Source organism: Lutjanus erythropterus, chromosome 2, assembly GCF_056507025.1.
Source record: "Lutjanus erythropterus isolate fLutEry1 chromosome 2, fLutEry1.hap2, whole genome shotgun sequence".
Taxonomy (NCBI): Eukaryota; Metazoa; Chordata; class Actinopteri; order Lutjaniformes; family Lutjanidae; genus Lutjanus; species Lutjanus erythropterus.
In genome coordinates this window covers 17,671,367-17,698,531 of record NC_139318.1, presented here as the reverse complement: position 1 = coordinate 17,698,531, position 27,165 = coordinate 17,671,367, and the positions used below count along the sequence as shown (strand labels likewise).

General features: G+C 41.8%; 1 protein-coding gene across 4 annotated transcripts in view; it reads left to right on the top strand.

Annotated features, from left to right (window-relative positions):
- plxna1b (plexin A1b) overlaps positions 1-27,165 on the top strand; it is a 255,750-nt gene that overhangs the window by 156,816 nt on the left and 71,769 nt on the right. For all 4 annotated transcript variants that reach the window (XM_084730314.1, XM_084730297.1, XM_084730306.1 and 1 more), the window contains exon 10: positions 12,296-12,496. In XM_084730314.1, the coding sequence (XP_084586440.1) occupies positions 12,296-12,496 (201 nt within the window). The remainder of the gene's footprint in view (positions 1-12,295; positions 12,497-27,165) is intronic.

The window sequence follows — 27,165 nt, the reverse complement described above, 5'->3', positions numbered from 1 at the left end:
ATGTGGGATTGTATCAGGTGTTCTGGCAGGCGCTCATGTGCATCCCCCTAATTTGCTAATAGAGAACAATGGAGTGGATTGAGGGAGTTAAAATGTTTTTTTTGAATACTGGGAAGGTAATTCAGTTCTGATGGTTTCATCTAGAACCCACCCAGAGTGTTCTACTGAGAACCCTTTTATATTCCAAGGGTTTTATCTAGAACCTGCCTAAGTGGTTCTACTGAGAACCCTTTTATATTATGGTACAGTGAACCCTTGACAAAAGAGCTTTTCAAGGATTTTAACAATCTTTGAAGGACTGTTTTTCCAAAAAGGGTAATTTGGATTAAAAAATGGTTCTTAATTAAAACCTTAGTCTTACAAAGAACCACTGACAAACCCTTTCTTCCAAAAAGGGTTCTTCAGAAGCAAATGGTCATGGGTAGGACCTCAGCTCTGCAGGAAGAACCCTTTTGGAACCCTTATTTGAGAGAGTGCAAGTTGTGTGTGTGTGTGTGTGTGTGTGTGTGTGTGCGCGCGCGCACACTTCCCACACAAACATTCTGTGTGTATCAGAGAAAGGAAAAAAAAAAAGCTTCTTGTTCTTCTTGTTCTTGTCCCTGGATGCTGTCACGCACACAGATGTGTTCACAAGCTAACACACATGCACGGCCTGTCACATATGCATGCAGATGTTTCATCTCCTCTCTTCTCTCCATGGTTATTTTTAGCCTCACCGTCCCATGGCTTATCTTACTTTTTTTGCTGTCTCTCCTCCAGCTTATCCTTATGTTTTTTCAAAAGCTTTACCTAAAATTTCCTCACTTACTTACTCTCAAAGTGTTCCTCACATCACGCATCAATCCCTCTCTAACAGAAGGCAGGGAGGGTGGGTCGCCCTGGCTGGGCGGCACCGTGGAGAGACCAGCCTGTCGTACCCTAAGAAGTGTGCTTAGTAGACAACTACACAAGGACAGCAGAGTTATATTTATGGAGGAGGGTGGAGTTTAGAAAATGCAGCAAAGTGTTTATGCAAATTGTAAGGACACTTTCTGGGACTAATTGGTTGAAAAGTGTTAATCCTTATATGACATTGAGAAAATGCATAGCCAGTGAGTTAAGCAACATCGCTGCTAGGTTATTCTCTCCTTGATGTAATCCTGTGTCGTCCCAACAAGACCCACTGATGCAGGGAGTATCACCCTGGCTATGCCAACATGCTGGCTGCAGCGGTGAATACGTGATGAATCAGCGAGCGCTTAATGAAGAGCTAATGTGAAGTAAAGATTCATGCACACAGGAATATGATGACATGATAGATGCACAGGGGTATGCAGGCCATGCACGAGTTTGTGTGTGGGAGTGTGTGTTTATGTGTCAGTCACAGGTCCCGGTGGTTTAATTATTCAGGCTGTATTAAATCTTCATTTCCACAGCGCTCACAGTCAGCCCACCTAATGGTGAACACAAATGAATATTGCATTTTCACCATCAAGTCTCATGTTTGTGTCAGACAGAGGAAGAGATAAATGCAGAGTCACTGAGAGAAAGAGATGATGGCAGTTGGAGACAGATGAATAACACTGCAAAGTGAGCTGAAGGAAAAACAAACTGAAAAGTGCAGGCAGAGCGGAGCAGGAGAGGGAGCGTGATTGAGAAACAACGACCGCCTGCTGGGATGGAGAGGCATAGAGAAAGAGACGGGGGGAGAGAGAAAAAGCCTGTAGCGTGCTGTGTCCTCCAATCTCACAAGACCAGCTAGCTGTCTCCATCATGTTGGGCTTTTCACCATGCTGTTTTCATAAAGTGGCCTGCACTGATTTTTTTTATTCCAACCTTCATTTAACTGACACAATCACACTCCCATGGAAACTCCAGATGGTCAGCGATGCACTCTATACAACATGTAGACATGGAAGTGGACACTGGTGCCAGTGGTGCGCTGGATATCACTGAGTTTTTATGTAGCCTAGAATTTCATGCCTTAAAGACCATAAAATAGGTTTATTTTTCTCACCACATAAAGGCTTAGCATTATTTTAAAATGCAAAGAACCCCCATAGAGCCAGTAAGAAAAGCAATTTGTTCATTCATTTTCTCATATTTTAGTCTATTTGCCTCCTATCGGCTGAAGCTGAAGCACTGAAGCCGGGTTGTTCATGTGCCTCCTCTTCGCCAAACTGCTGAACTAAGTGTGGGGGTTGCTGATATGATACTTTTTTTTTAGGTTCCATTGTGATGCACATTATTATTTTTGTTGCGTTGATAATTTCCTTACATTTAGTTTTACTGAATACCATGAATTGTATGGTTTCTTTAATGTATGAATTCTATGGTGTTACCGAAGATTATACCTGACATTAGTGATTAGTTACTCTTATACCAAGGTCTGGGTGAAAAAAAAAACAATTCTGTTTAGCTGCAGGGTGTCCATTAATTCCTGATAATGGACACCTACTAGTTAGTTTAAGGGAAAATAGCTGTTCACTGTTCTAATTTGATGCACAGCTGCTATCTAAAATGAGTAACCATAGCAACAGGGATGCAGTCCAGGCCTCCGTTTACCGTTTATTGCAACATGTTAACAAGCTACACCTGTTGATACTTTGTATTACATAAGTGATGGTCTCGCATCACGTTTGCTACTCAGCTCACCACTTTAGGCTGCAGCCAACAGCAAACATGGCATATCATTTGTGTGAATATCTTGATACTGATTTTAGGACAATCGCATGGCCATACAGCTAACTTGTCTTGCTGTTAAACATACCATCATATTATATTTACTGTTTGTTAAAAGCGTGCAATGTTACTGACTTTTAACTTTGCTAACATAACGTTAGCTTTTTACTTTACATGTGAGCCAAAGATTCTATGAGCTGAGCAGACTAGATATATCTCCTGTTATTAAATTCTGTGTGAGGTTTGTTCAGTTTGTTGCAGTTGTGAACAATGTTTCCATTGCATCTTATCGGATGGTAATGATTGTTCTAGGTATTAGTCAAGCCCCCAGGCATTATAAGGGTAACAGACTTTTGGCTTGTGAAAAACCTAAGGCTTTGATTGCAACAAGCATGAAAATATAAAGTAATTTTTTTTTTTCTTTGGCTGGTGACCATGGTGTATGTGGATAATGCCTTCTGAGGTGTCCTGATTGTAGACATCCCTCACACATTACATTATACACTGTGTACTGTGTGTATATTTTGAAATATAATCTCATGCTGCCAGTGTATGTGTCATACTTAGGCACATCTTGTCAGAAGTAGGTCTTTAGTCACAGGCAGTGTCTAAGAAAGACTATTTTCAGACACTTAATTGTGAGTGGAGCATAATGTTCTCAGCACAGTGGGGTAAACTGTGGCACAGGTCATTGTCTGAAAACTGAAGAGACTGACGCTGCTGAGCTGTTCTGCTGTTTGTTTTCTTAGTGGCACAAATCCGTAGGTGTCTGGGGTCGTTCATCTGGTTTCTGTCTCTTTCAGCTGCAGATTGGCAAGTGGGCTAACTGTTTGCACACTGTTAAATTGCAAATTATCAGTGAACCCTTTCCACTCCTGATTCTTGATGACCAGTCATTTAACACTGGAGGACAAATAAAAAGGTGTGGAGAGTCAATCATCAAGCAGGACTGGATACTAAAATGAGTTTAGATTGCTTTGGTCTCTATGTCCACTTCTTTTTGATAACAAAATTCATCATTTTCGTGGATCCTAGTTCTGAGGCGCAGTGTGTAGCAGAGAAGAGCCATAGGCAGCAGGCAGGAAAGCAAATCTACCTCTGAAATCAAGGTTTGTCTTTGAAAAGCTGAAAAGCACAAGGTTTGATAGCTGCTGACATATCTGGGTTAGAATGATAACGGGGTGCCAGGAGTCCCACCCCACCCCCTCTACTCTATAAAAATCCATAAGTGTGAAAAAAACAGACCCTCGCTGAAGAAATATTCACACATTTACTGCTTTTTTTTATATTGTTTCTTAGCATACGACAACGTCTATGTCGAGAGGATAAACTGTGTAGGTTTGTCAGCTTGCTTGTAAGTCAAGGATAAGGGATTATGAGATGAAATCAAAGAGTGACAGAGTGTGAGAGTATGTATGTATACGAGGGACATATATGTAGGTAGATTCAGTCGAGCGCCTGCTCTGTGAGACTTTGATAATCCACGCTGAATAACATTCATGTCACACAAGCCCTGCATCTCGCTTTAATTCAAACTCTCCTTTCTGTGCTCCTTCGTTCCTCTGCACTCACTCTCTTCTCCCGTTTACTCCTCATCTCTCTCCCTCCCTCCATCTCGTCTTCCCTGCATCACTACTCTCTGCCTGCAAACGTAGGACGTGGGCGGACAATCTCACAGTCCCTTTCAAGGTTCAAAGTCCCTTTTCTTCCTTCGCTTCCCTCGCTCCTGCACTGTTCTACATGTTGCCGCCTTATTAAGTTGTTCCACTCTCTCCCCCTCACCCTCTCTTTCTCCCTCCCCCAGCAGTAAGTCTGTGGTTGGTCACAGAACATCTTTCTGGTTTCTGCCTGCTAATGAGGCTGCCTCAACACACACTTTCTCTCTCTCTCTCACACACACGAACACACGCGCACACACACACACACACACACACACACACGCCAGCATGCACCACACCCTGCAGCTCATGTAGATAATCATTTTTAATAACAGTTGCACGCTTGTGTGCTGTTTTTTACATGTGGTGATGTGTGTACATACAACATCTTGGAGATTTTAACCTATATTTTACATAGACACACGCCTACACACACTCCTTCTAATCTCTATTACCAGTGATTTAACTGGGGCGCTTTTTTGTCTCGCTCCTCTCATCCCCGTGGCTGGTATGGGTCCCAAAGAAGTATACACACACACACACACACACACACACACACAGATACATAAACATACACACACAAACAAACACGTGGACGCTGGCCAGCTGGGACTCAGAAGAAGAGGGACTATCTGGTCCTAGGTGTGACATTGTGATGTATGGCATGATATTGCATGGCTTATATTAATTAAGGAATAATTTGGAAGCAGACTTCCATTAACAATGTGGAGGAAAATGTTAATAGTGAAAAATTCCCATATTTTTCAGTGTACACTGTTTTTCTCAAACACTGATTCTTAGACTAAACATTGATCATGCCTTGTTGAATTGCTGAAACTAGCTTAAAATGCAGTTAAATATTAGAAACAGTTAAATAATTAAAATGAACAGTGTCTATTTGTCTATTTGCACCCAGGTGAGAATAGGTGCATGACATGTAATTGGCTGTTCACACCCAGCCCCCTTAGTTTAGTTCAACAACAAAGTCTCTATAGGAAAGGAGGATGCAGTGGATGAATCTGTTAAGCATAAGTCATTCAGCAAAAAGGAAAAGAGTTCAATTCTTAAGTTAGGAAAATTACTTTTTGAGTCTATTGTGAAACTGGATGTCAGTGCTACCACTTTTTTTTTTTTTTTTTTTGCAGTTTTCAGCTGCAGCACTACTTGGTCAGGTATAGGAAAAGACAATGATTTGTCTCTGCCATGTGGGTGTAAAGAGGTAGTGTGGTTATTTACAAGCCCAGGTGCAAATAGCATTGTTGGCTCCAGACACCTGGGTGCTAATGGCATCTTCCATAAATAAGCAGAACAATCATCAGCTGAAATACAATACAATATTTTACAACCCATAAACAGTCTAAATAACACTAAACCACTGATGTGTGGGAACATGAACTCACATGATTTCAACACATTCACCGAATTAGCCATCCTCTTGCTGCACACTTCCTGCCGTCCTCTTCTTCACTGTTTGTATATATTTACACTTCCTCTCCATAAAAACACACACACAAGTGGCTGGTGGAAGGAGAAAAGCCTTATTCCTCTTTGGTCTCTTTGACTTCCTTCCCAGTGGAGTTTAACACAGCGAGCACACATGACACACCGCCTCATGTAAGTCACTTTGGATAAAAGGATTGACCCGATGCCATATATTACGATATAATATTAATGCATAGCAGATCGTAACAGGTGTAGATGGAGCTCTTTAGTTCAAGGTTGCAGAAGGCTCTTTGGTGTCCTACGTGAGACCTCTTGTCACAAAGCCTTGGGGGTTCATGTCGACAGGCAGTGGGGGAGCATTCAACACTCTCCATACCCCTTTGTCAAACCCCTGTGACATACACACACACACACACACATACACATACACACACACACACACACACACACACACACACACACACACACACACACACACACACATATACACACACACACACACACACATACACACACACACACACACACACACACACACACACACACACACACACTACTTATTTGTACCAGTGTGCCCCCCTCACTCCTCTGTGGCCATCCATGCCATCTCATCGGTCCCCCGGGCTCCACATATCGCTTTACTTCATTATTTAGCGTGTTATTTTTTCTCCTCCCTGATCTATAGTCCCCCACATCACAGAGGCGGCTAATTAATTATGGATGGACTTAGGAGGGGGGGTGGGAGGGGTGGGGGAGATGCAGGGGGACTTTAAAAAAACGACTAGACACCCGCCTCATTACATATGCGCAGTGTTTTTGGAGCTTTATTAATTTATATCTTGTCAGGCTACGCCAAAGCCTTCAGAACTCTTTTGGCTTTTTGAAACATTTATTTATTTATATAGCATCCCGTTCTTCTTCAGCCTCCAACCCTGCGCTCTCCCCCCACCCCACCCCACCCAATCTACAGTATGTCCTGATTTGAATCTCTCACCTTCCACATATCTGCACACACACATACAGTCTCTCCTGCCGACTGTCTCATTATCTGCTCTTGGCGGATGTTAAAAGGTGTTTTGCTCACTTGCGAGTCGAGATTATCTCATCCGCCTGCTGAACACTTGTTTTATTAATTCTTTTCTTATACTTAAAAAAAAAAAAAATTTGGTGTGAAACGAGGTGGCGTTGTACAAATCAGAGCGCATTGGAAATGAAGGAAGGAATATTTTAGAACGGGCTTGACCTAGAACGACAGCTGCTCTCCTTTGGGAGAGCTCACGGCGACGTTCAATCAAAACTGGCATCTGGGTGTCTGCAGTAAGATGTCAAAAAATATAGGTCAAGCATTGTGTGGTTGTATGAATACTATTGTGAGGAACGATGCTTTTGGCTCGGTTTTGTCTCCAGAACAAATCAAGGTAGGTTCCATATAAGAACAAAGCCATTTCCTCTTATTGTGTATGCAGGAAATATTCGGTGAGGTAATATATACGATACATCTTAATAATCTCCATAATTATATATGCCTTTACTGTTAACAAATGGGAACTGTGGCACAAGCCTAAAGGCAGCAAAGCTAACAGCTGTCGTTGAGGGAAAACAAACAGAGAGGTGAGGAAAGCCCTCTGGCTACTTGGCTTTGAACACAAGTTGGAGACTTGGACGCCTGCCACCGTAAACACACACTTTGTAACATATACACTCATTCACATGCTCAAAAACACAGGTACTGACACACACTTTTACATCCTGATCCAATCATGGTGTGAGGGCTTGTACTTCACAGTTAATGGTGGATGTTTGTTTACCTGACTCATGTGCTGAGAAACAAAGAATTTTCAATTTGGCAAAGGCAGTTTTCTGCTACAGCGTCCACATCTGTCGGTGTTAAAAACACTTATGAAGATGTCAGAATGCAAAGACGGTGATCAAAATCTCAAAATAGAGCAGATGTTTTTGTGCCGTGTTCTAGTGTAGAGAAACCATCTGTGGCGTGCATTCCTTCACGCATCATCTCCACTTCACACGCATCTAACTTTTACTATAAATGGCTCTTACTGCTTACAGTAGAGCATGATAAAGTGAAGCTCATAATGAGGTGAGCTGCTGCAAAAAAAGAGGTCTCACTCTGGTGCATTTCTGTGTGGAGAGATGCTAAAAATCACCATTCGGTCGCCTGTTGAATCGCTATCAGTCATTTAACTGAATCTGCTCACCTGCTTGAGACACTTACTGCACACATCCATGTCCCACTGATTCTCTGAACCACACACACACACACACACACACACACACACACACACACACACACACACACACACACACACACACACACACACTCACTCCTTCCTCTTCCTCCCCTGTTGGTCCTCCTGAAATCTACCGGATGGAGTGTCACATCTGGCCAAGAAAACCACAGCATCCGTCTTCACAGATGAAATGAAAGCCGAGAAGTCAGGAAAAAGGGGGGAAAGAGATCTTTTCCAGCTTCAAACGAATCCCCCTGGTGAAATATTGTTTCAGTGTACTCTGCACTTTGTAGCCCCTAATGCTGGCTTTGAACTGTTTTGGCACCTGTCACAAATACTGATGAAATAGTTTCTCTCTGTAGAGCATTTCTCCCTTTATCCCTCTTGTTTTCCCTCAATATCCTCTCTTTTTCTCCCTCCTGTCTCTGTCTCTTTCCCTGAAGCCCTCTCCATTCTGTCTGGGACGCAGTGTGATCTTCGAAACCAGCAGCTTCATGCAGCACGATTTCTGAACTCTTGCAACATGCCATCCATGACCTATTCTGATGTTGGTTCACTTGGCATTGGCTTGCATTACCATTATAGCCAGACTTTAAAGTCTTTGATGTAAAGTGCTGGAGTTCAGAGTAGAGACTTTTCATATTCTCTGATACATGATATGTTAAAGGGATAATGCGCATTATTTGATGTTAGGTTTAGGTACTCATCCATAATCAGTATATAGGAGATGGCAATCAGCATACTCCCTGTTTGGGGAAACAGACCATACAAAAGCTAAGAAATGTACTTTATTTAGAATATTTTCACCTTTGATGTCAGACAGCCTTTCCTGATGGGAAATCACCATCATACGAGCCAAATATATCACTCTCTCCAACCCAACCAGACCGAATAGTCGAAATCTGTCATTCTACCTTGCAGAACACAAGAGTTGCTGGTCTACTGATGCTTTGATCACTTAGTTTGTTTGTGTGACTTTGGTGAATCTGGACTGTCCTTTTAAAACACCAAAGTCACACAATAACTGAAACAAACTAAGAGACTGAGGCAGCTGTAGACCAGCAACTCCGAGGTAAAATGACTGATTTCAGCTAAGGTGTTTGTTGGTTTGGATAGTGATATATGAGATCACAGATTTTGATTTTTCTTTTTTTTTTCTTTTATATTGGCTAAAATATGTTTTGCCACTGACCCTGTCCACAGCAGCATATTGCTTAGCTTCTGTGCTGGTGCACTTCTCTGCTTCTCCAAACTGGAGGCATGTTGACTGATATCTACTGTAAGTAATACCCTGTCTATTGATAAGTATCTCATACAACCCTATATCAAATAATCTGTACTATCCCGTTAACTGTAAAGAGTTTGAACATCCTGCTTATGCCTACATATTGCACATGATGACCATTATTATTAGATTTCTTTACTGTGATTTACCTTGAGATGACAATGCAAAGGACTGAAAGAAAGAAAGGGGTACTATAAGGAAAGATGACTGTGAGAGAAATCAACGGGCAGACAGCTGACCTGACACAAAGTCGATCGAGGGATGAATAAAACATTGGTTAGCTGCAGCATGCGCTAGAGGCTATGCTAGCTTCTGACACACCAGCACCTACAAGTTAGCTTAAACAGCAGGATGCTTCTTTTTTGGGGGGGATGCTCACATGGCACCTTGGACAATGCAAGCCCACAGCTTTTGACAGGAGCATCCTTTTTTTTTTTCTTTTACTGAGACAGGACTTCAAAAGCCACAAGTGCAAATCAATCTCTACTTTCTTCTTCTGTCTGTCTCTGGCCCCCTCCATCATTTTACCAAGCGTTGTCTGAGGCTCCAGGCAGTTAATTAAGTAGGATGTTGTCGGGGGGCACGGATACGTGGTGGTGTGGATGAAGCTTTGACTGTAGGCTGGATGGAGGGGATGGATGAAGAGACAGAAAATGTGGAAGGATCCAGGCATTCCATTCATGTCTTTTTTTTGTTTCTTTGTCTCCTGTCTTTTCTTTTGAGCCTTCCTTTCCATTTGTCTTTTCAGTTTCCTCGCATCAACAGCTTTCTGACTTCCTTGTTTCACTTTGTTTCCAATTAAACTCTCCTCCTCTGCTCTTCCTTCATGTCTTTCCCTTCATTTCCTCCATCTCTCTCCAAGCATCCTTCATGTCACCCTCCTTCTCTTCTTCATCCTCTCCCTCTTCCTCCCTCCACTGTTCCCTACCTCACTACCCTCTACCCCTGAGCCATCCATTTTGCCTCCCCACTCTCCCCTTGCCCACCTTACCCCTAGTTGATTTTACGTCAGCTTTTCTGTAGCTCGGCTTCTTCCTCCTATAGTATTCCCCTCTCTCATTATGTGTTATGCATGTGTTTGTGTGTGATCAGACACACAAGGCCAGGGCTAAGCAGCCTAATGAACAAACTCCGGCATTGTGTTCAGGCCCCAGGGACATGCTGTAGCTTCTAATGTACAACAGCTCAGGGGGTGGGGGGGGGTGATCACTGACAGGGAGCCAGCTATCTGCTTAAAGGAAAAGCTACCACAAGAAGTGAAATAGACGATGTGTGCAGTGAATATTTTACAAGGATCTGGTCAGTGTTTTCCCATCCAAAGGTTTTCTGACTTGTTAACATGCTGTCCAGTCCTGCAACTCTGACTGGCTAGAACAACACTGTCCCATTATTGTGGGACCAAGGATCAAGATTTCATTGTGATTCTGAGGTTGATTTGATTTTAAATGGGTAGTTGTTTGGTTACACTAAATAAACACACAAAAAACATATTTCAGCTGCGTTTAAACAATTGGTAACACTGTTTAAAGGGGTGTGAATGAGACTGACATTACGCTTGCAGTTACATGAAGGAATCTTTATGGATGTTTATGACATACATATGTCATTAAGTGACATTCAGTCAGATGTGTCATTTTTATTGCAAAGTTGACATTGTTTTGGAACCCTAACCCTAACTTAGCACTAATAAATGACAAATGACAGCTGTCATAAACATTCAAAAAGACTCCATGTTCATGAGTTGTCATGATTCCTCTTACCTGTAGTGCCATTCATCCTATTCACTATATCATCTAGATATAGTAGGTGTAAGTTGCTGAGTTTACTCAAGGTAATCTACAGACCATTACTTTCTATGGTAGAATCTAGTGGAACTACTTTCTTTCCACTAGAAAGTTTTTAGTGTTTTGGTTATTTGAGCACAATCAGCAGCAATCCAAGTGCCATCTAGCTCCATTATATTCAAGAAAAGGCCGATGTCTCTATGGCCAGTATCTCCAAAAAGTCTGCAACTCATACCAAAACAATCTAGATGGATAAAGAGCACCACTGGCATGAGGAAAAATATGTATTTTAGATTTTGGCTGAGCTGTGTATTTAAGTCCATAGTTTTGTCCATGAAAAAACTTGCAAGCCCTGCCTGCCACATGTCTCTTATTATGTGAGTCACTTAACAATGTCTCCAGGTTGTAAAATGTGTGATTTGTCAGCAGTGAACTGATTTGTTGTCCTTTTGGCTCCAGAAAATACAGTACAGGGTGGGTTAGTTCCACCCAAGCTCTAACTCATGTTGTATAAGATCTGTCACCCACCCTCCTGCTCTTTCTCTCCCTCTCTCTCTCATTCGCATTCTCTTGACGAGATTGGTGTTGCTGCCAAATCGTGGCATGAAAGCTGTAATGACTTCATTCCTTCCAGCACATGCACACATGCATATCTAAGAAACATTACATACCGAGTGGACTGTCCTGTCTTACTCTGCCTCAGTAAAGTGAACACATGCGAGCATAGACGCACATTAATCCAGCTGCACATTAAGAGACGTGTCTGCCCATTATGCGTCGATGCAAGGATACCTTCCAGCCTCCAGGGGTGTGTACTCGAGTGGATGGAGCTGCTTCCAGATGACCCAAACAACTCTGTCAGCTCTGGACAATATCAGTGATGGAGTTCATGAGCTCATTACTCCCCTCCACACATGGACATAATACACTCGAGTCTATCTTCCTGCCATGACAATGCAGCACTGTGTGATGTGAATAGTTTTATTGGGTAGATAATCTTTTGTGAACTTTATACTAAAAAGGCTCTCTTGCTCAATTGTTGTTGTGCAGCTTTTTTATTTGCTGCAAGGCCAGTGGGAGTATTGCACAACCCTGCAGCACATGCTTCCACGCTTGCTCTTCTGACTGTTTTGAACAATTTCACTCTGTCTTCTGCAGCTTAACCATTTGGGGCAACAAAAGATTAAGTATCTCATTTTTTTTTTGTCTCTGTAGGACTGCCCTCAGATCCTTCCTTCAACGCAGATCTACATCCCCGTTGGAGTGACCAAGCCGATCACCTTAGCTGCAAAGAACCTGCCCCAGCCTCAGTCAGGACAGAGGAACTATGAGTGCGTCTTCCATATCCAGGGGGAGACCCACAATGTGCCCGCCCTACGCTTCAACAGCACCTCCATCCAGTGTCAGAAAACAGCGGTGAGTAAGACAGGATCAAACATCCGAGGCCCTGTCGATGGTGGTGTGTTCTAGTGTCGTTATAGGCAAAAGAATGAAACTGAAGGGGATGGATGCAATCTTGCCATTTTGGTGTTGTTTATAGAGATTATTGAGCTTCTGTTTTGTATATCATAAAGATTCAGATTGAAAGATGCAGACACAGAAGCCATTTTGTTTCAGGAACTGACAGAATAAAAGCAGTTGGTGTAAATTGTAGTTGTGAATAAACCCAAAACACCAGTCACTGTGCAGGCTGCAGCATGAAAGATACTTTGAATTTTGTGTAGGCTAAAAGCATCGTCATTTAGCACTATTACCCTTGTCCTAATCAATGCAGTTAGGTAACTAAATCATGGTCCCAGTAAGGACATTGACTTGGTCAGGGTTTAAATAATGGCATCCTACAACTAATGACCACTTTGGACGCTAACATGCTCATTGTCCTGATAGATAACCAGGCACCACTGGGACTCTGGCTCAGTCACAAGTTAGATAAATGATCCAATACTGATCTTCCCACATTGAACTTTTAGTTAGTAAAGAGATATTGACGTCAAGAGTACAGCCAGGCAGATATATCGGTCAGAAGATATTATCAGCCTTATTTTGGCCTAACACAGCTATTTTGGTCTATATCAGTACTGCAGATTGTTTTTATTTTTTTGTTTAATAAGCAGTATTTTATGAATATTTGATCATCTTAATCAAGTTGTTTTTTTTTTATTTATACTCATCTATAATGATCAAAAATACCAATATATTGATATCAGAGTTTTTTTTACTCTTTAAAGTGATAGTTCATCCAAAAATTAAATTACTCAGTATCTACTCACCCCTGTGCTGATGTGAGGATGGATGAAGATCTCCAGTTCATAAAACACTCCCGGAGCTTCAGCAGAAAACAGCGTTGCAGCGAAATCCAGTACAGTTGAAGCAAACAGTGACCAGCTTTAAAATGTCAAAAAAGAACACAAAAAATCCTCAAAATATCTCCATACTGCTTGTGTGGTGTAATCCAAGTGTCCGTAAGCCATGACATTAAATTTTGATATCGATATATTGGTTGAGGAGAAAAATGATCAAATATACATAAAATTACTGCCTATAAAGCTAACAAATAAAAACATTCTGTTTTTTGTTCTGTTAAAAAATACTTTTCATAAAGCACTATATTGGACAACATTTATGCTGACACAGTCTAGCTGTGATAGGCTGATATTGGGACGATAACATTGGTCAGCTGATACATCAGTCAGGCTCTAGTGTGAAGCTGTGTGGTCAGCCATCACAGGTCTGTTCTGAGCTTCTTTTTTAAGTAGTTGTGTCTGTGGCTGGTAGGCGCCAGATTTAAGTGTTCTCAAGGATATTTTTTTTCTTTTGCAAAAGTTTTCTAATAAGAATTTGTGTGTGTGCGTGTGCGTGCATGTTTCAGGAATTTACAGGTAGACGTAGGAGTCTGTGCGTGTTCTGTGTGTTGAAATATGGTTGTGTATATATATGCTTGTATATATGTGTGTGTTTGTGAGGCTTCAAACTAGCGTGACAGATAAGAGGTAGCTAGCGTTGCGCTTCACTGAGGCTGAAAATGTGAAGAGGAAGTCTGTCTCTGAACCTAGTTGGGAGCGGATTGATCATGTTTACACCTCTACTCTATACCTCTCTCTCCGTCTCTCTCCGTCTCTTTCCGTTCTGCGTCTGGCTGCAGAGCTCATCTTTCTCTCTGTCTCCCTCCCTCCGTCTGTCATACTTTCTTCTTCCAGCCATTCCCTTACTTTCCTCACTGCATCTTCTTCGTGTCTCATTCTCTCACTTCTGCTGCTCACCTGTCGTGGTTTATTTCTATCTTAACATATAGTGCAACAAAGCTGAGGTGAGATGATGCCGGTGCTGTTAATTTTATTTTAGATGATGGGGCTGCAGCTGTCATCACAACATGTTGCATATGGAATAAATGTCTGACAGATTAATAAAACAAAAACATCTAGAAGTCAATATTTCTGCCTGATAAGCTTTAGCACCTTAAAGAACTCAATCACCTGCCCATTCACTACACATTGTCATAATAGTCATAAATGTATGCAGTCATATAGATTGCTGGTTCCCACCCTGGTGGTCCCAACCTCTACTAAGGGTCACCAAAGCTTCACAAGAGTCATGAGGCCTTCTTGATTTTAAGGGATGTAGGAAAACATTTTTAAGAATTTATTTAAGAAAGTGGTTCTCAAACTTTTTGAGTCACGACTAACCAGAAAAATCAGATCGGTGTTCACACTTCCCAGACTGAGAACCACTGATTTAACTATGTATTATTGTTACCAAAAAAAAATACAGAGAAAGAATTCCTTGATTTAAAAAATATCAGCTAAATGCATCTTTCACACAATATTTGCAGGATATAATCACCTGCACAGTTCATCCAAATTGCTCATTTTACAGAAAGTTCTGGTAGAATTGTGTTCAGCATTTGTAGTAATTGTGCAGTTCATCAGTTGCTCTATAATGCTGTTGTTATCCGTTGAATATAATTGGAAATATCCATAAAATATGTCACTTAGTCAGGAGTCATCAGTTTACTCAATGATAGAAAACAGGTCCCTTAAGGAAAAAGGTTGGAAACCATTGATATAGATATTGGCAGGCACACACATACAGCACACACACCAGCAGCAGCAGCAGCCGCCTCTCTTTAGCTGTATGGCTCGCTGGGTAGCCGCTGTGACAGCTAGCGCAGCATTTGATTCTGTCCGTATTGACGAGCAGTCTTCAGGTGCTGGCACACGCTAGCAAAGTTGTTTGTGAAGGCAGGGCTAATTAGCTAGCGATGGGGTTGTCTCTCCACAGAGATGTCTGTTTATTGACTGTTTATTGCAGCTGCAAGGCCAGTGCTAATCAGCGGCAAAGCCTCACCCCAGCCAAAAGCTGAATTTCTCCATTTGATGTCCACACAGCAGACATGCTAGCAGCAATTAGCCCTGGGCTGTCAGCGCTTAGCCCTTGTTAGCAATTAGCTGTGCCAACTTGACTGCGCGGCCAGTCAGATATCGATGCAGCATGTGCATCCAGTCTGCACAAGGTTATAGTGAGATTCAACGGATGAAAAAGATGCCAGCTGCATGAACTTGCCATTAAGGCATAATTCATCCAGGCCTGAGCTTATGAGTGTAATTATGTGTCATGAATTATTAGGATGAGAGTCTTATTATAGCAGTGGAGCAGTATTTCAAAAGAATGAGGGTCTTAAATATTAGTTTATCCCTTTATAGACCTTCATATCTCCACTTTTCATGCGCGCCCCTCCATGTTTGTTCCTACTTTGACAGTGTTCAGCACCAACTTAATGAATCATGTATGACTCTGCAGTAGAAATAGACTTCATCTGTTATGCTGCGTACACACTGCTGCCTCGGCTTGTAGGCACACACAGCTATGGGGATAGGGGTTAATCAGAGTCTGTGCGTGTGTGCACATGTGCATCCTTCAATATGCCTTGGGCTATGGATCCCAGGATAACTGTGTGTTTGGGTGTGCAGTTTCATTATAGCACTGCAAGAAGACTGTTAGAGGGGGGCGGGGGTGGGGGGGTGGGGGGGATTGCTAATCAATGGGATAAACACAGGGGTGCTAATCCACAGTTTAGCCTTGTGTTTGAGACACACATAAGTGTTTACTGACAGACACTTGCTCACTTGTTGTAGAAAAGACGAGGACAAGGGCAGAGATGAGAGCTGCGGTGATAAATGCTATAAAGTGATAAAGGACTGGACAGGGAGAGAACAGTGGTGTAACTAAGTACATTTACACAAGTACTTTACTTAAGTACACTTTTCAGGTACTTAGGAAATTCCATTAGAGCTGCAACGATAATCGATTAGTTGTCAAATATCAAATAATGTCCAAATATTTTAGTAATCAATTGATTTTTTTTAAGAAAAGTTCTCTGATTTCAGCTTCTAAAATTTTTCGGTGACTCTCCTGTGTCAGTAAACTAAATATCTTTGGGTTGTGCTCAAAACAGACCATTGAGGATGCTGCCTTGGATGTTGGGAAACACTGATCAACATTTTTCACTATCATTTTTTTGACATTTTTATAGACCAACTAATCAAATAATCAAGAAAATAATTTTCTAATTAATCGATCAGAAATAATAGTTAGTTGCAGCCCTAAATTCCATTTTATGTTATTTTATACTTCTACTCCACTGCAGGGAAATAATACTCAATTACATTTATTTGATCAGTTAAGTTACTAGTTATCTACTAGTTGACACTATTCTGAAATCGGCCATTCTGTATAATGGGTACTTTTATGTTTTCCCTTTTTGCTACTCAAAAACATTTAAAATGATCAATTAAATCTCACAGTCTGAGAGAAGAGGCTGCTCTGTGGTCTGATGGCGATGTGGCAATACTGCAGGACGATTTTATGTGCTTTTACTTGAGTAAAGTTTTAAATGCAGTACTTTTACTTGTAATAGAGTATTTATGTATTTATGTATTCCATTAGTATTCTCTGATACCCTCTAATATCAATATTGATTTGAATTGTATCGCCCTTTTTATTGTGTCCTTAATGCTTTGGCAACATTGTTCATGAGACATTCATGCCAATAAAGCATACTGAATTGAATTTAATTGAGAGGACAAAACACCTTGAGGTGGAGAGGACAGTGGAAAGGATAAATGTAGAGGAAAGAAGGATTGGGGAAAATGACAGTAAGAGAGGTAATACTAGATCACAGTGAAAAGGCAAAGAAATGGAGATGAGAGTAGACCAGTTAGAATAGCAAAATGGGAGCGTAGCAGACAGTTTCAGGTGAGATAAATGGAGAAAAGTGAGAGGGAGAGTGATACTGATGAGAACAGAGAAAATGTGTGAGGGAGAAAATCAGCTCAAAAAACTCTCCTGAGGCCAAAACCATTCTCATTTCTTTCATACAATATCATCATCACACTATCCAAAAGAAGTAACTGTCCACAGGATATTCAGAATATCCATCGTTGGATCATGTTTAAACTCTAGTTTCCCATACTTTACTCCTTTTACAGTCACCATAATAACTCAATACTCTTATATAGTATCCCCTAACAGGAGGCTGTCAATAACCTACTGTATATGTGACACACATGATATATGATAGTGTAACATCAGCTCCATACTAACCGTGTTGGTATCGACTTTCCATATCTGCTTATGGGGGAAGAAATATGGTGCTACAGTATGGTATTTCTGTATAAGGTTACTGTACATACCAACTGGTCCCAGAGGGGGAAGAGCAGGCGTATCACAAGACATGAGAAAGAATGCAGCATTGCAAAAAAAAAAAGCGTTGGATTTTGCAAGCAGAGACATGAAACAAGTGGGACACACATTATTCAAGACTTTGAAGAATCGTATGTTCAGGGTACGGATTTTAAATGTGCTCAAAGCTTTAAATTTCTGCTGTGTTGAACTTTCAAAAGGTTTTTATTGTGAAAAATATGGTTGGTCACACACTTTCCCTTTCTCACTTTTGAAGTTGGATACCGAGCCAAACCTAGTTCAACATTTTTGGAACCTGTGAAAGTTGATGAAATGGCAGATTGTCCAAGGTCCTATAGCAAGTTAATTGGAGAAAAAACGCTGATCACTTTGTCAAAAAAAAAAAAAAAGAGACTCCTCTCCATATTTCTTAGTGCCAAACAAGCCCACATTACCACTGACACATACGGAGCCATCCGCCAGGCCTTATGGTAGCAGTTAACTCCGGTCAGCAGCAACCAAAACAGCAAGCTGGTGTCTGCACCGGTTCCTTCCGGTTTTCTGACCTGGCCCAGGCAGCTTCCTGGTGTGTGGCCCAATCAGAGGCCGAGGTGAGAGTACAGGGGCCAATAGGATGCTGGGAAGTTGTGCTTGGAGTGCCAGACAGGTCATGGGAGTGAATAAACACATGTACACACAATTCTCGCACACACAAATGACCACGCTCTGGGGGTCAGCGAGGCTGATGGAGCACAGCTGGGCATCGTCTGGAGGCTGAGGTTGAAAGAAGAGCATTGAACGGACTTTCTCTTCCTCTCCCCCTGCCTTTATCTCCCCTCGTTCTGAGCTTTTTTTTGCCCATTTGTACTTCAGTGTCTCCATTCCTCCTCCGCTCTCCCTCTTTATCCTTCTTTCTTGTTACTCCCTGGAGGGCAGGAATGAGAGGACAGATAATATCAGCGCGGGCCTTACACCATTACCTTCCGTCTGATAAACCACTCGGCCACTCCATCACCGTCTTTCTCTCACTCCTTCACCAGTGAGAGGAGAAAAAAAACCCAGCAGACATGGGGGCTGGAGAAGAAAATCTAGTTTGGGATAGGGTGTGTGTCTGTGTGTTATTCTTCTGTGTGTGGAGAGAGCAGCTGTTTGTTAAAGGAGAAATAGGAAGTATCAGGGGTCCTGATGGCATCCAATTAAGGCAGATAAAATGATGATGAATTGCAGTCGGGCAGCGGAGACGGACGCTCCTGTGTGTGTGTGTGTGTGTGTGTGTGTGTGTGTGTGTGTGTGTGTGTGTGTGTGTGTGTGTGTGTGTGTGTGAGAGCCCTTGCACACACACACAGGAAGACAGCAGAAGGAGAAAGCAGGGAAAGCAGCCATACAGATGTGGAGAAGGAAAAGAGAAGAAAGAAAAGCAAGGAAGTTTTGAGCCAGAGATAGCAGGAGAAAGAGAGAGAACAATGAGAGAGATGGATGAAGAGGAGGAGGGAAAGGAAGAAGAGTGCAATGAGAGAGTTTGAAAGAGATAAATAATCTCCTCCCCCTCCAATGGGAAATGAGAGAAGGATGGCAAGGCAAGAAAGATGGATAGATAGATGAATAGATGGATGGATAGACAGAGCAAATAGAGGTCTAGAGAAGAGGCCAAACATGTCTGCAGGGAGAGTGGTTACTACAAACCACACTGGTCTAATAGTGTCACACACTCCCGCATGGTGTGTGTGCGTGTGTGTGTGGGAGAGACATATGAAGCACAGTGCTGATGCAAACCTCACTTCTTCTGTGACTTTCTGGAGTTTATAGGATTTGTGAAACGATCTCACTGACTGTAAAACTAAAAAAGTGAAAATTATAGCCTATAGAAAAGAAATGCTTAATTTTAAATACATAAAACTACACACATACTGTGCTAAAGGTGGCAGACACGAGGCTAATGAGGGCCTTGGCGCTGGTCGGTGGAGGGTAGGCGCAGCAGAGCATGGTACAGCCTGGTCTGGCATGGCCTGGCACAGCTTAATGAGATATAAACACTAGACCTGCCACCGCAGTCAGCCACAGCACACACTGACACTGTTTTAATTGGCTTGCAGACTGTGGTGTGTGTGTGTGTGTGTGTTCAGTGTGCCGGTGAATTGAAAGTGCATGGGAAAACTCACTGGAATTTATTTTAGAAAGCTGCAGCAGATTGCAGACCATTTGTTGTTTCATTACTTTGTTGTTGTGTATGTGAATTAGTTGACTTGTGGTGTTGGGAGATTGTGATTATCAAATAATCTGTGTATCATTCTCTCAATTGATTGTGTAGTTGTTTGGTTCATTAAATGTCAGAAAATGGTTCAAAACTAATGTTGATCACTGTTTTCCAAAGTGTCAAATGACGTCCACAAAACAAAGATATTCGGTTCATAGTCACAGAGCAGTGTTTTTCAGCCTTTTCATGTCACGACCCCCCAGGATAATTAGGTTGGTGATCATGACCCCTCACTCCTGTCTGCCTCACAAACTCAAACACAAAGACCATTGCTTTGACTCTCACAAACACACTCAATAAAATCTATTCCAAGGCAAATTAATATCACTGGTACGGGCAATGTAATGTAAAAAACATTCATAGTCTAAAATACAGCTCTCATTTCCCATCATGCCTCTTGATTGACTGAGTAGTGTAAGTTTGCTATTTTATGTCAGAAATGCAAATGTTATTTTTGTTAGTGTTGGTAATTGTCATTTGTGTGCTCTTTTATAGGTTTAATCATTAGTGAGGTAGCTGTTACATTTTTTGAGGCCAGCTGTATTTTGCATATTTTTGAGGCCTTTATGTTGAATGTCTTCAAGGAGCTTATGTCAGTCAGAGCTTCCTTCTGCAATCTTTTATTTTGTTTTGTTCTCCAAAGAGAACAAAATAACACTTCATGCATCTATTTGATGAGGCAGGTGTGTAGGAGATGGGTGAATGGACCAAAAAATTGAAATAACACCCACACGTCGTCTAACTTGCAATATAAGATTTATTTGCAATTTTTTCCATTACTAGACCATCATCAGTTTGTGTCAAGGAGAAGCCAGAAGTCTGCAACCAATCACATTCAATTAAAATTTTTTGGCACATGGGCAATTGATCTTGCGACCCCCTTGGGGTCCTGACCCCTGGGTTGAGAACCACTGTCAGAGATTTACTGAAGAAACCAGGAAAGTGTTTGTGCGCACTCACACAAATACACACATTTATTAGGTATGTCTATGTTTACACTGAGTGCTCTCTGATCCATCTCTATATGAGGCGGCTCAAAGTGAGGGAAAGACGAGTCATCTACCATCTTCATCTCTACCTCCTCCTCCTTCTCTCCAGCCTCCTCCTTCCTCTTCATCTCCATCCCCTCGTTGGCTTGCTGCCTCTCCTCCTCTCTTGACAGGTGAAGAGCAGAGCTCCCACACTCCCATCCTGGATAAATAAGAATTAATTGCAGCTCAGCTATCGGCATATGCCAGCTTCTCCACCCCATCCTCCACCTCACTTTCATCATCTATTTCTCATTTCTGTCTTTCTCCTTGTATCTCGGCGGTCTGTAACCTTTACTCTAAATCTTCTCTTTCTCGTAAGGGTGCTCCACCCTTCAGTGTGTTCAGTTCTGTGTGGTGGATTGATGGACGAGAGAGGCAGTAGAAGTGATTGTTGGAGCAAGATTCTCCTGCTGTTAGCCTGATGAGGAGAGAGGAGCAGACAGAACCAAAGGGAAGACCTCTGCCTGCCTCCATGTCTCTCTGTCTGACTGAATATTTTAGATCCATATATAGTAGCAGAGTCACACACAGACTGTTTGAATTATAACCAGTAGTATTTTCATCATAATAAATGTCTGCTATGCTACCCTGGAGATGATATTTGGATATAACTTTACATATAATATTCTGTATATGAGGTTGGGTAACCGATTGCTATATGGCTGGTACCCGCCAGACCATTTCACAGATTACGCAGATTAAAGCGCCTCCTTTGGTGAGAGTGTTATATTTAAGTAACCTTTAATTTGTTAACAGTCCATATATCATTCAAATTTGCCTTAGCAATGAAAAAAACTGTTCTTTAATGTTGTCAGGTGTCAGTTTATACTGCTTTGCACTGCTTTTGATACCTACAGGTACCTTTTTAAAAGCATCATTTTAGTCCAAACATTACCCAACCCTGCCCAAAAGAGGAATATTTGATGTTGTAATTGAGTGAATTGTTATTAGAAAATGTACTGCCCCAAAGTAATCAATTTATGCAGACTGAAACACAGCAGCATTAACACCAACTTCATAAATAGCAAATTAAAGCATCAGAGCATTTTTTTTATGAATGACTTGAACTTGACAGGAACTTTATGGAATTAATCAGGGGGTGTATCTAATACTAGTGATGTGTCCTCTGTCACACCTCAAAATAGTGCCTGAATCACCAAAAGATCCCAAGCAAGTGCATAAAGTTCAAAAATGGTTCTGTCTCATTTGGAGCTGAGTTCTGGAGAGTCACAATACCAGAATTTTAGACTTTGATATAACACTACTGTAAAAAATATACTTGACACCTCTTTTGATGCCACAAAATAAGAAAAAAAATGTTCAGCACAGTCATGGCAGATGGCCAAGTCTGGTTCTGCTTGAGGTTTCTGCCTGTTAAAAGAAAGTTTTCCCTTCCCACTCTCGCCCTAGTGCTTGCTCATGGTGGGAACTGTGGGATCTCTGTAAATAATATTGTAGAGAGTACTGTCTAGACCTGCTCTATATGAAAAGTGCTCTGAGATCATTTCTGTTATAATTGGGTGCTATACAAATAAAGCTGACTTGGTGTTGCTGTTCTTCAGTCCAAATTTCAGGCAGCACAAGATAGACTGAGCTGAACTGAGGTCTTAAATTTTTACAGATTTGTTACTTTCAGTATTGTAATTAATGGATAATGTATAATTTTAAACATTAAGTATAAAAAAAGTTAATGAAGTATACTTTATATGTTTGACAATATTAGTCTCATCTCAGTGTGTGTCTCAGTCAGTCTTGTATGCATGTGTGTTGTGTGGCGTATAAGTACAAAACATATAAGGATTGGTGGCTTGCAAAAAGAAGTTGTGTGACAGAGCAGTGAAGTTTGTGGCGAGGGAAGAATGGCCACCAGAAAGAATGGCCTGAGTTGACAGAGGGGAAAAAGGGCGAGGATATTGAAAATACGGACGTTTCTGCAAACGACCAAAAATCAGCCTTTTGTCCGAGGATAAGTCTAGTAAGCTTACACTAGCTTAATGCGTAGCCAGGAAAATAAAAAACACTGGCTATGGCAGCATTATTTTTCCCTCAAGCCAGCACTTTTCTCCCCACTCCTCTCTCTCTCTCCTTTTCTTTCCATCAGTGAAGAAAGTATGTGTATGTGTGTGTATGTATGCACATATGTGTGTTTGTGTGTGTGTGTGTGTGCGTGCAAGAGATAAGCTGGGTAACTGGGTCCGGCCATGCCCTCCAATCCTGTTAGCATTAGCGATTAGCACTGGCTAACAGGCCCCTATTATGAGTGGAGGCTGATTCCACGCCGCCTGACCCCACACATACAGTACACGCACACACACACACACACACACACACTCACATAAACACGCTAAGCTATAGGAAGGATTACCAGTTGATCCTTGATTACGAGGCCTTATCTGTCTGGAAGTTGTGTGTGTGTGTGTGTGTATGTGTGTGTTTAAAAGTGTACGTTGTTGTGTATACATCTATACGTTGGCATGTGCCTTATCTAGACTGGCAAAATACATTTCACATGGGCCAGCATTCAGTATTTGTCCCCTACTTTTCTTTAGCCCTGTCCCAATGTGACTTCTGGTGACAGTGCATCTCATATTTTAAATCTAGATTGAAAGATGTGTCAGGTCATACTTTTCGATAACTGTCATCGTCACCTTGAGAAAGCTATAGAGAGAGAGCAGGAGAGTAAACTGCTCTATCCCTGGTATGGGTCTGCCCTGGGCTACGTTGATATTTTTAGCCGTCCAGCTTGCGCACACCTTCAAAATGACTAATTATCAGGCTGTGACCCTCACAGAAGGTACCCGTTGTTCCTTCATACCTGCCTTCCTTCACCCCTCCTTCTCCATCCATCTATCCTCACCTCCCCTCCTTCACCTCCCCTCCGTCAGTTTGCAGTGACAGAGGTCCAGCTGGTGATGTGTTTGCATCTGCGCTTTTCTGCTGTGAAAGTAGTGTGGGGCTACGTCTGCTCCCCTCTTTGTAGCTGAGGACCGGCCAGAGTGAGTATGCTGTCACCTGCTTGAAGCACCTGCAGTGGGAATGTCAGCATCAGAACTGGACCATGAAGCAATGGAAGAAGGTGGTCTGGTGTTAACAAGGTGTTGATTTGGCTTCCAAATTCCCAGATGTCAATCTGTATCCGTGGGATGTGCTGTTAGACGCGTCATTGGAAGCCCCACTTTGCAACTTACAGGACTTAAAGTATCTACTGCTAAACTTTTTTGGATTCCCCTCCTTCACTTTGTTGAGAGAACTAGAAATGGTCTCGATCTTGACTTGGTTTCAACCTGTTAAACCCAGTCTTGGTTTTGTCTTGGTCTCCATACGCTCTGGTCTTGGTCACAACTTGATCTCAGTTTAGGCTGTCTTAATTGCAACACCACTGTGCTTTTTATTTTTCTACTCATGTTCAGTTTTTCTGGGGTCTTTCACAACTTCTCACATTAAAAGCGGTAGACAAAAGTATTGTTACCTTCACCTTCACATTCTAAATGAAAAGATTCAGAACATCACGATTTTGTCCCTCTATTTATATTTCTCTCTCCCCCTCACACATGCAAATCCTGACCTTTTGAGAGCATCCTGCTTAATGTTTGCATTTTCATATTGGAATCTGCTGTGCAGTGAATAAACCATGTGCAAAGGTGCATGTGTGTATTCCCTGAACTGTGTATTGTGCAACAATGCTGGTTCAGTATGAAAGTTTAATAAGCCTTTGGTGCAATGAGAGGAGATGAGCATTGGATCATAACCTAACCTTTACTATGCTTCCCCCACCCTCTGCTGCCCATTAAACACACATACACGCACATACACACTTCTCCCTGACTAAATATTCATGTTTGTTGTTGAGTGAAGGTACATGCACAAGCACATCCCAGTATCCCCTCCCTGAACATGCACTTCCCCTTGGAGGATGGATGTGAAAACACAAACATATCTGTAACATGGATGAAAGAAGGAAGGAGGAGGGCAGGCAGTGTTATTGTTTTAGCTGTCAGCACCTCCACACCTCTATTGGCTGTGCACTTTCAGTGTGAAGACTTGTCAGTGTGTAAAGCAGGGTTAAGAGGTCCACACACATCTATCATCTATTTCTCTATCAGCAAAATCGGCCTCTCTCAGGTGATTCTGAGGGGGATCAGGCAGTGCTCTGATTGGCCAACCGACAGAGGCAGCGGGGATGGAAGTGAAAGAAGACGTGACCCCATGTCCTTTACTGTAGCCTGTCTTCAGTCCTCGGGGTATATAACAGGCAGCATGGCTGCAAGAAAAGACAGTTAATGACCCTGAAGTAGAAAAATGGACACAATATACAACTTACAACTTACTTGGCAATGTATTACATGAGGGAAATGTCCTGTTGTTGGACATGACATGTCTCTGATATGATAGCTAGACTGGGCTGCCTTCCACCCAAATACTGGAAGCTGAAAAATGGGAGGTTTGAGGATTTAAGGCTTATGGGCTAACACCCAGCCCAATCAATACTCAGTGTTGGGGTTGTACAATTACAATTTGCAGTAGTTAGGTGACTGTTATTCAAATCTCAGTAGCTTTTTCAGTAGTTTAGGTAGTTAATTACAAGTTACGTATTCATAGTATTAGTGTGATTTTCTTTGCCATGCAATATGTCATTATGCCACAGCTCATCGGCCACTATTGGAATTTAATGGCAGTCACCTGCTCTCTGATTCAAATCACCTGTTGTTTGAGGCCAAGATGTATAATCGAATACGATAAATTTCCTGAGAAATTTAGCATTTTTCAGATTCCACCTCAACCATTGCTTCCAATGCTCACTTAAAAACACATCCTCGAGCTGCCTAAGTGAAGATCTGCCTGCCTTAATCCCTTAATCAAACACATCTACACTTTACTCAGTGTCAGTTCAGTTGTACTTCTGTGTAACAGTTTGAGATTCCAGACACCAAATGATATTTCAGTATGCTGTCTGGTGAGTTGCCACCTGAGGAATGCAATTGCTGTTTTCACAGACTTTTAGCTCTGCTTTGCTCCACCAACCCCGCGAAAGAAAAATATCTGTCTCTGTGCTGGCTTGTGTGACCTGGTCTGCTAGGAGAGGGTCATGTCTTGATGGTAACAGTAGGTTTGCAAAATTCTAGTGCATTTGATTCAGCACAGGCTTTAAGAAGTCAGGTGTTTTAGTATAACTAGCCATAGAGTTCTTGTAGGATGGAGGTTGTGATGGTTGAATGGGCTAAATGAAGGACTTTCATCCAGGAGACTGGGTTTGTCTTCCATATGAAACCAAAAGTTAATGGTGACTTTTTAGTTTTAGACCTCATTGACTCATTTTCAGTTTTTGTTATGTTCAGGAAAAGATCACAGTTTAAGTTAAAATAACAACTCAGTGGTGACTTAGGGTTTCACATGGCATTTTCTGGCAGAAAGCCCTGAAAACAAATTTCTCCTATCTGTGAGTGTGAGTCGCTTTAAAATATGAAGAAACAACACATACAAAATTTACAAGCGTTTTGCACATCTAGGGTTACCATCTAGACACATCTTTAGGAGAGGTTTATATAGTTTGGATTTTGTCGTTTTTGCCAACTAAAACAATTAGCAATCCTTACGCTTAACGAGCAGCCACTTGATTCTGTGTTTATATAAAAAATGGCTTAATGGAGCTTCATTGCTGCTGCTGTTTTGGTTTCAAATGTATTCAGTTTTGAACCTTAGTTTGCCCTTAGCTGGAAAATACCCCTCTTTTTCTTGTCCTGTCTCTCTCTTTTTCTTTCAATTTCTAACCATCTTTCTCCCACTTGCTTCTCTGGCCTTTCAGTCTCTTTCTGTCTCATCTGTTGCTCTCTCTACATCCACATGTTCTCACTGCAGCGTCCCTGAGCATCTTCCTTTTCTTTTCCTATTCCCTTTCTTCTTCTCTCTTTTTATCTTGCACTCAAACACTCTCATATGTTCCCTCCATCTCTACCCGGTGAAGAGGTGCTCTTGTTCCCAGGCAGACTGGGTGGTCTCTGGGGGGAAGAGGAAAGGAAGGGGGGGGGGGGGAATGAAGAAGTTCATATGCTCGGACTACAGTGGAGAGAAATAATAGCCGACATCCAAAACACGCGTTGTTGTGCGCACGCCTTATCTTCCTG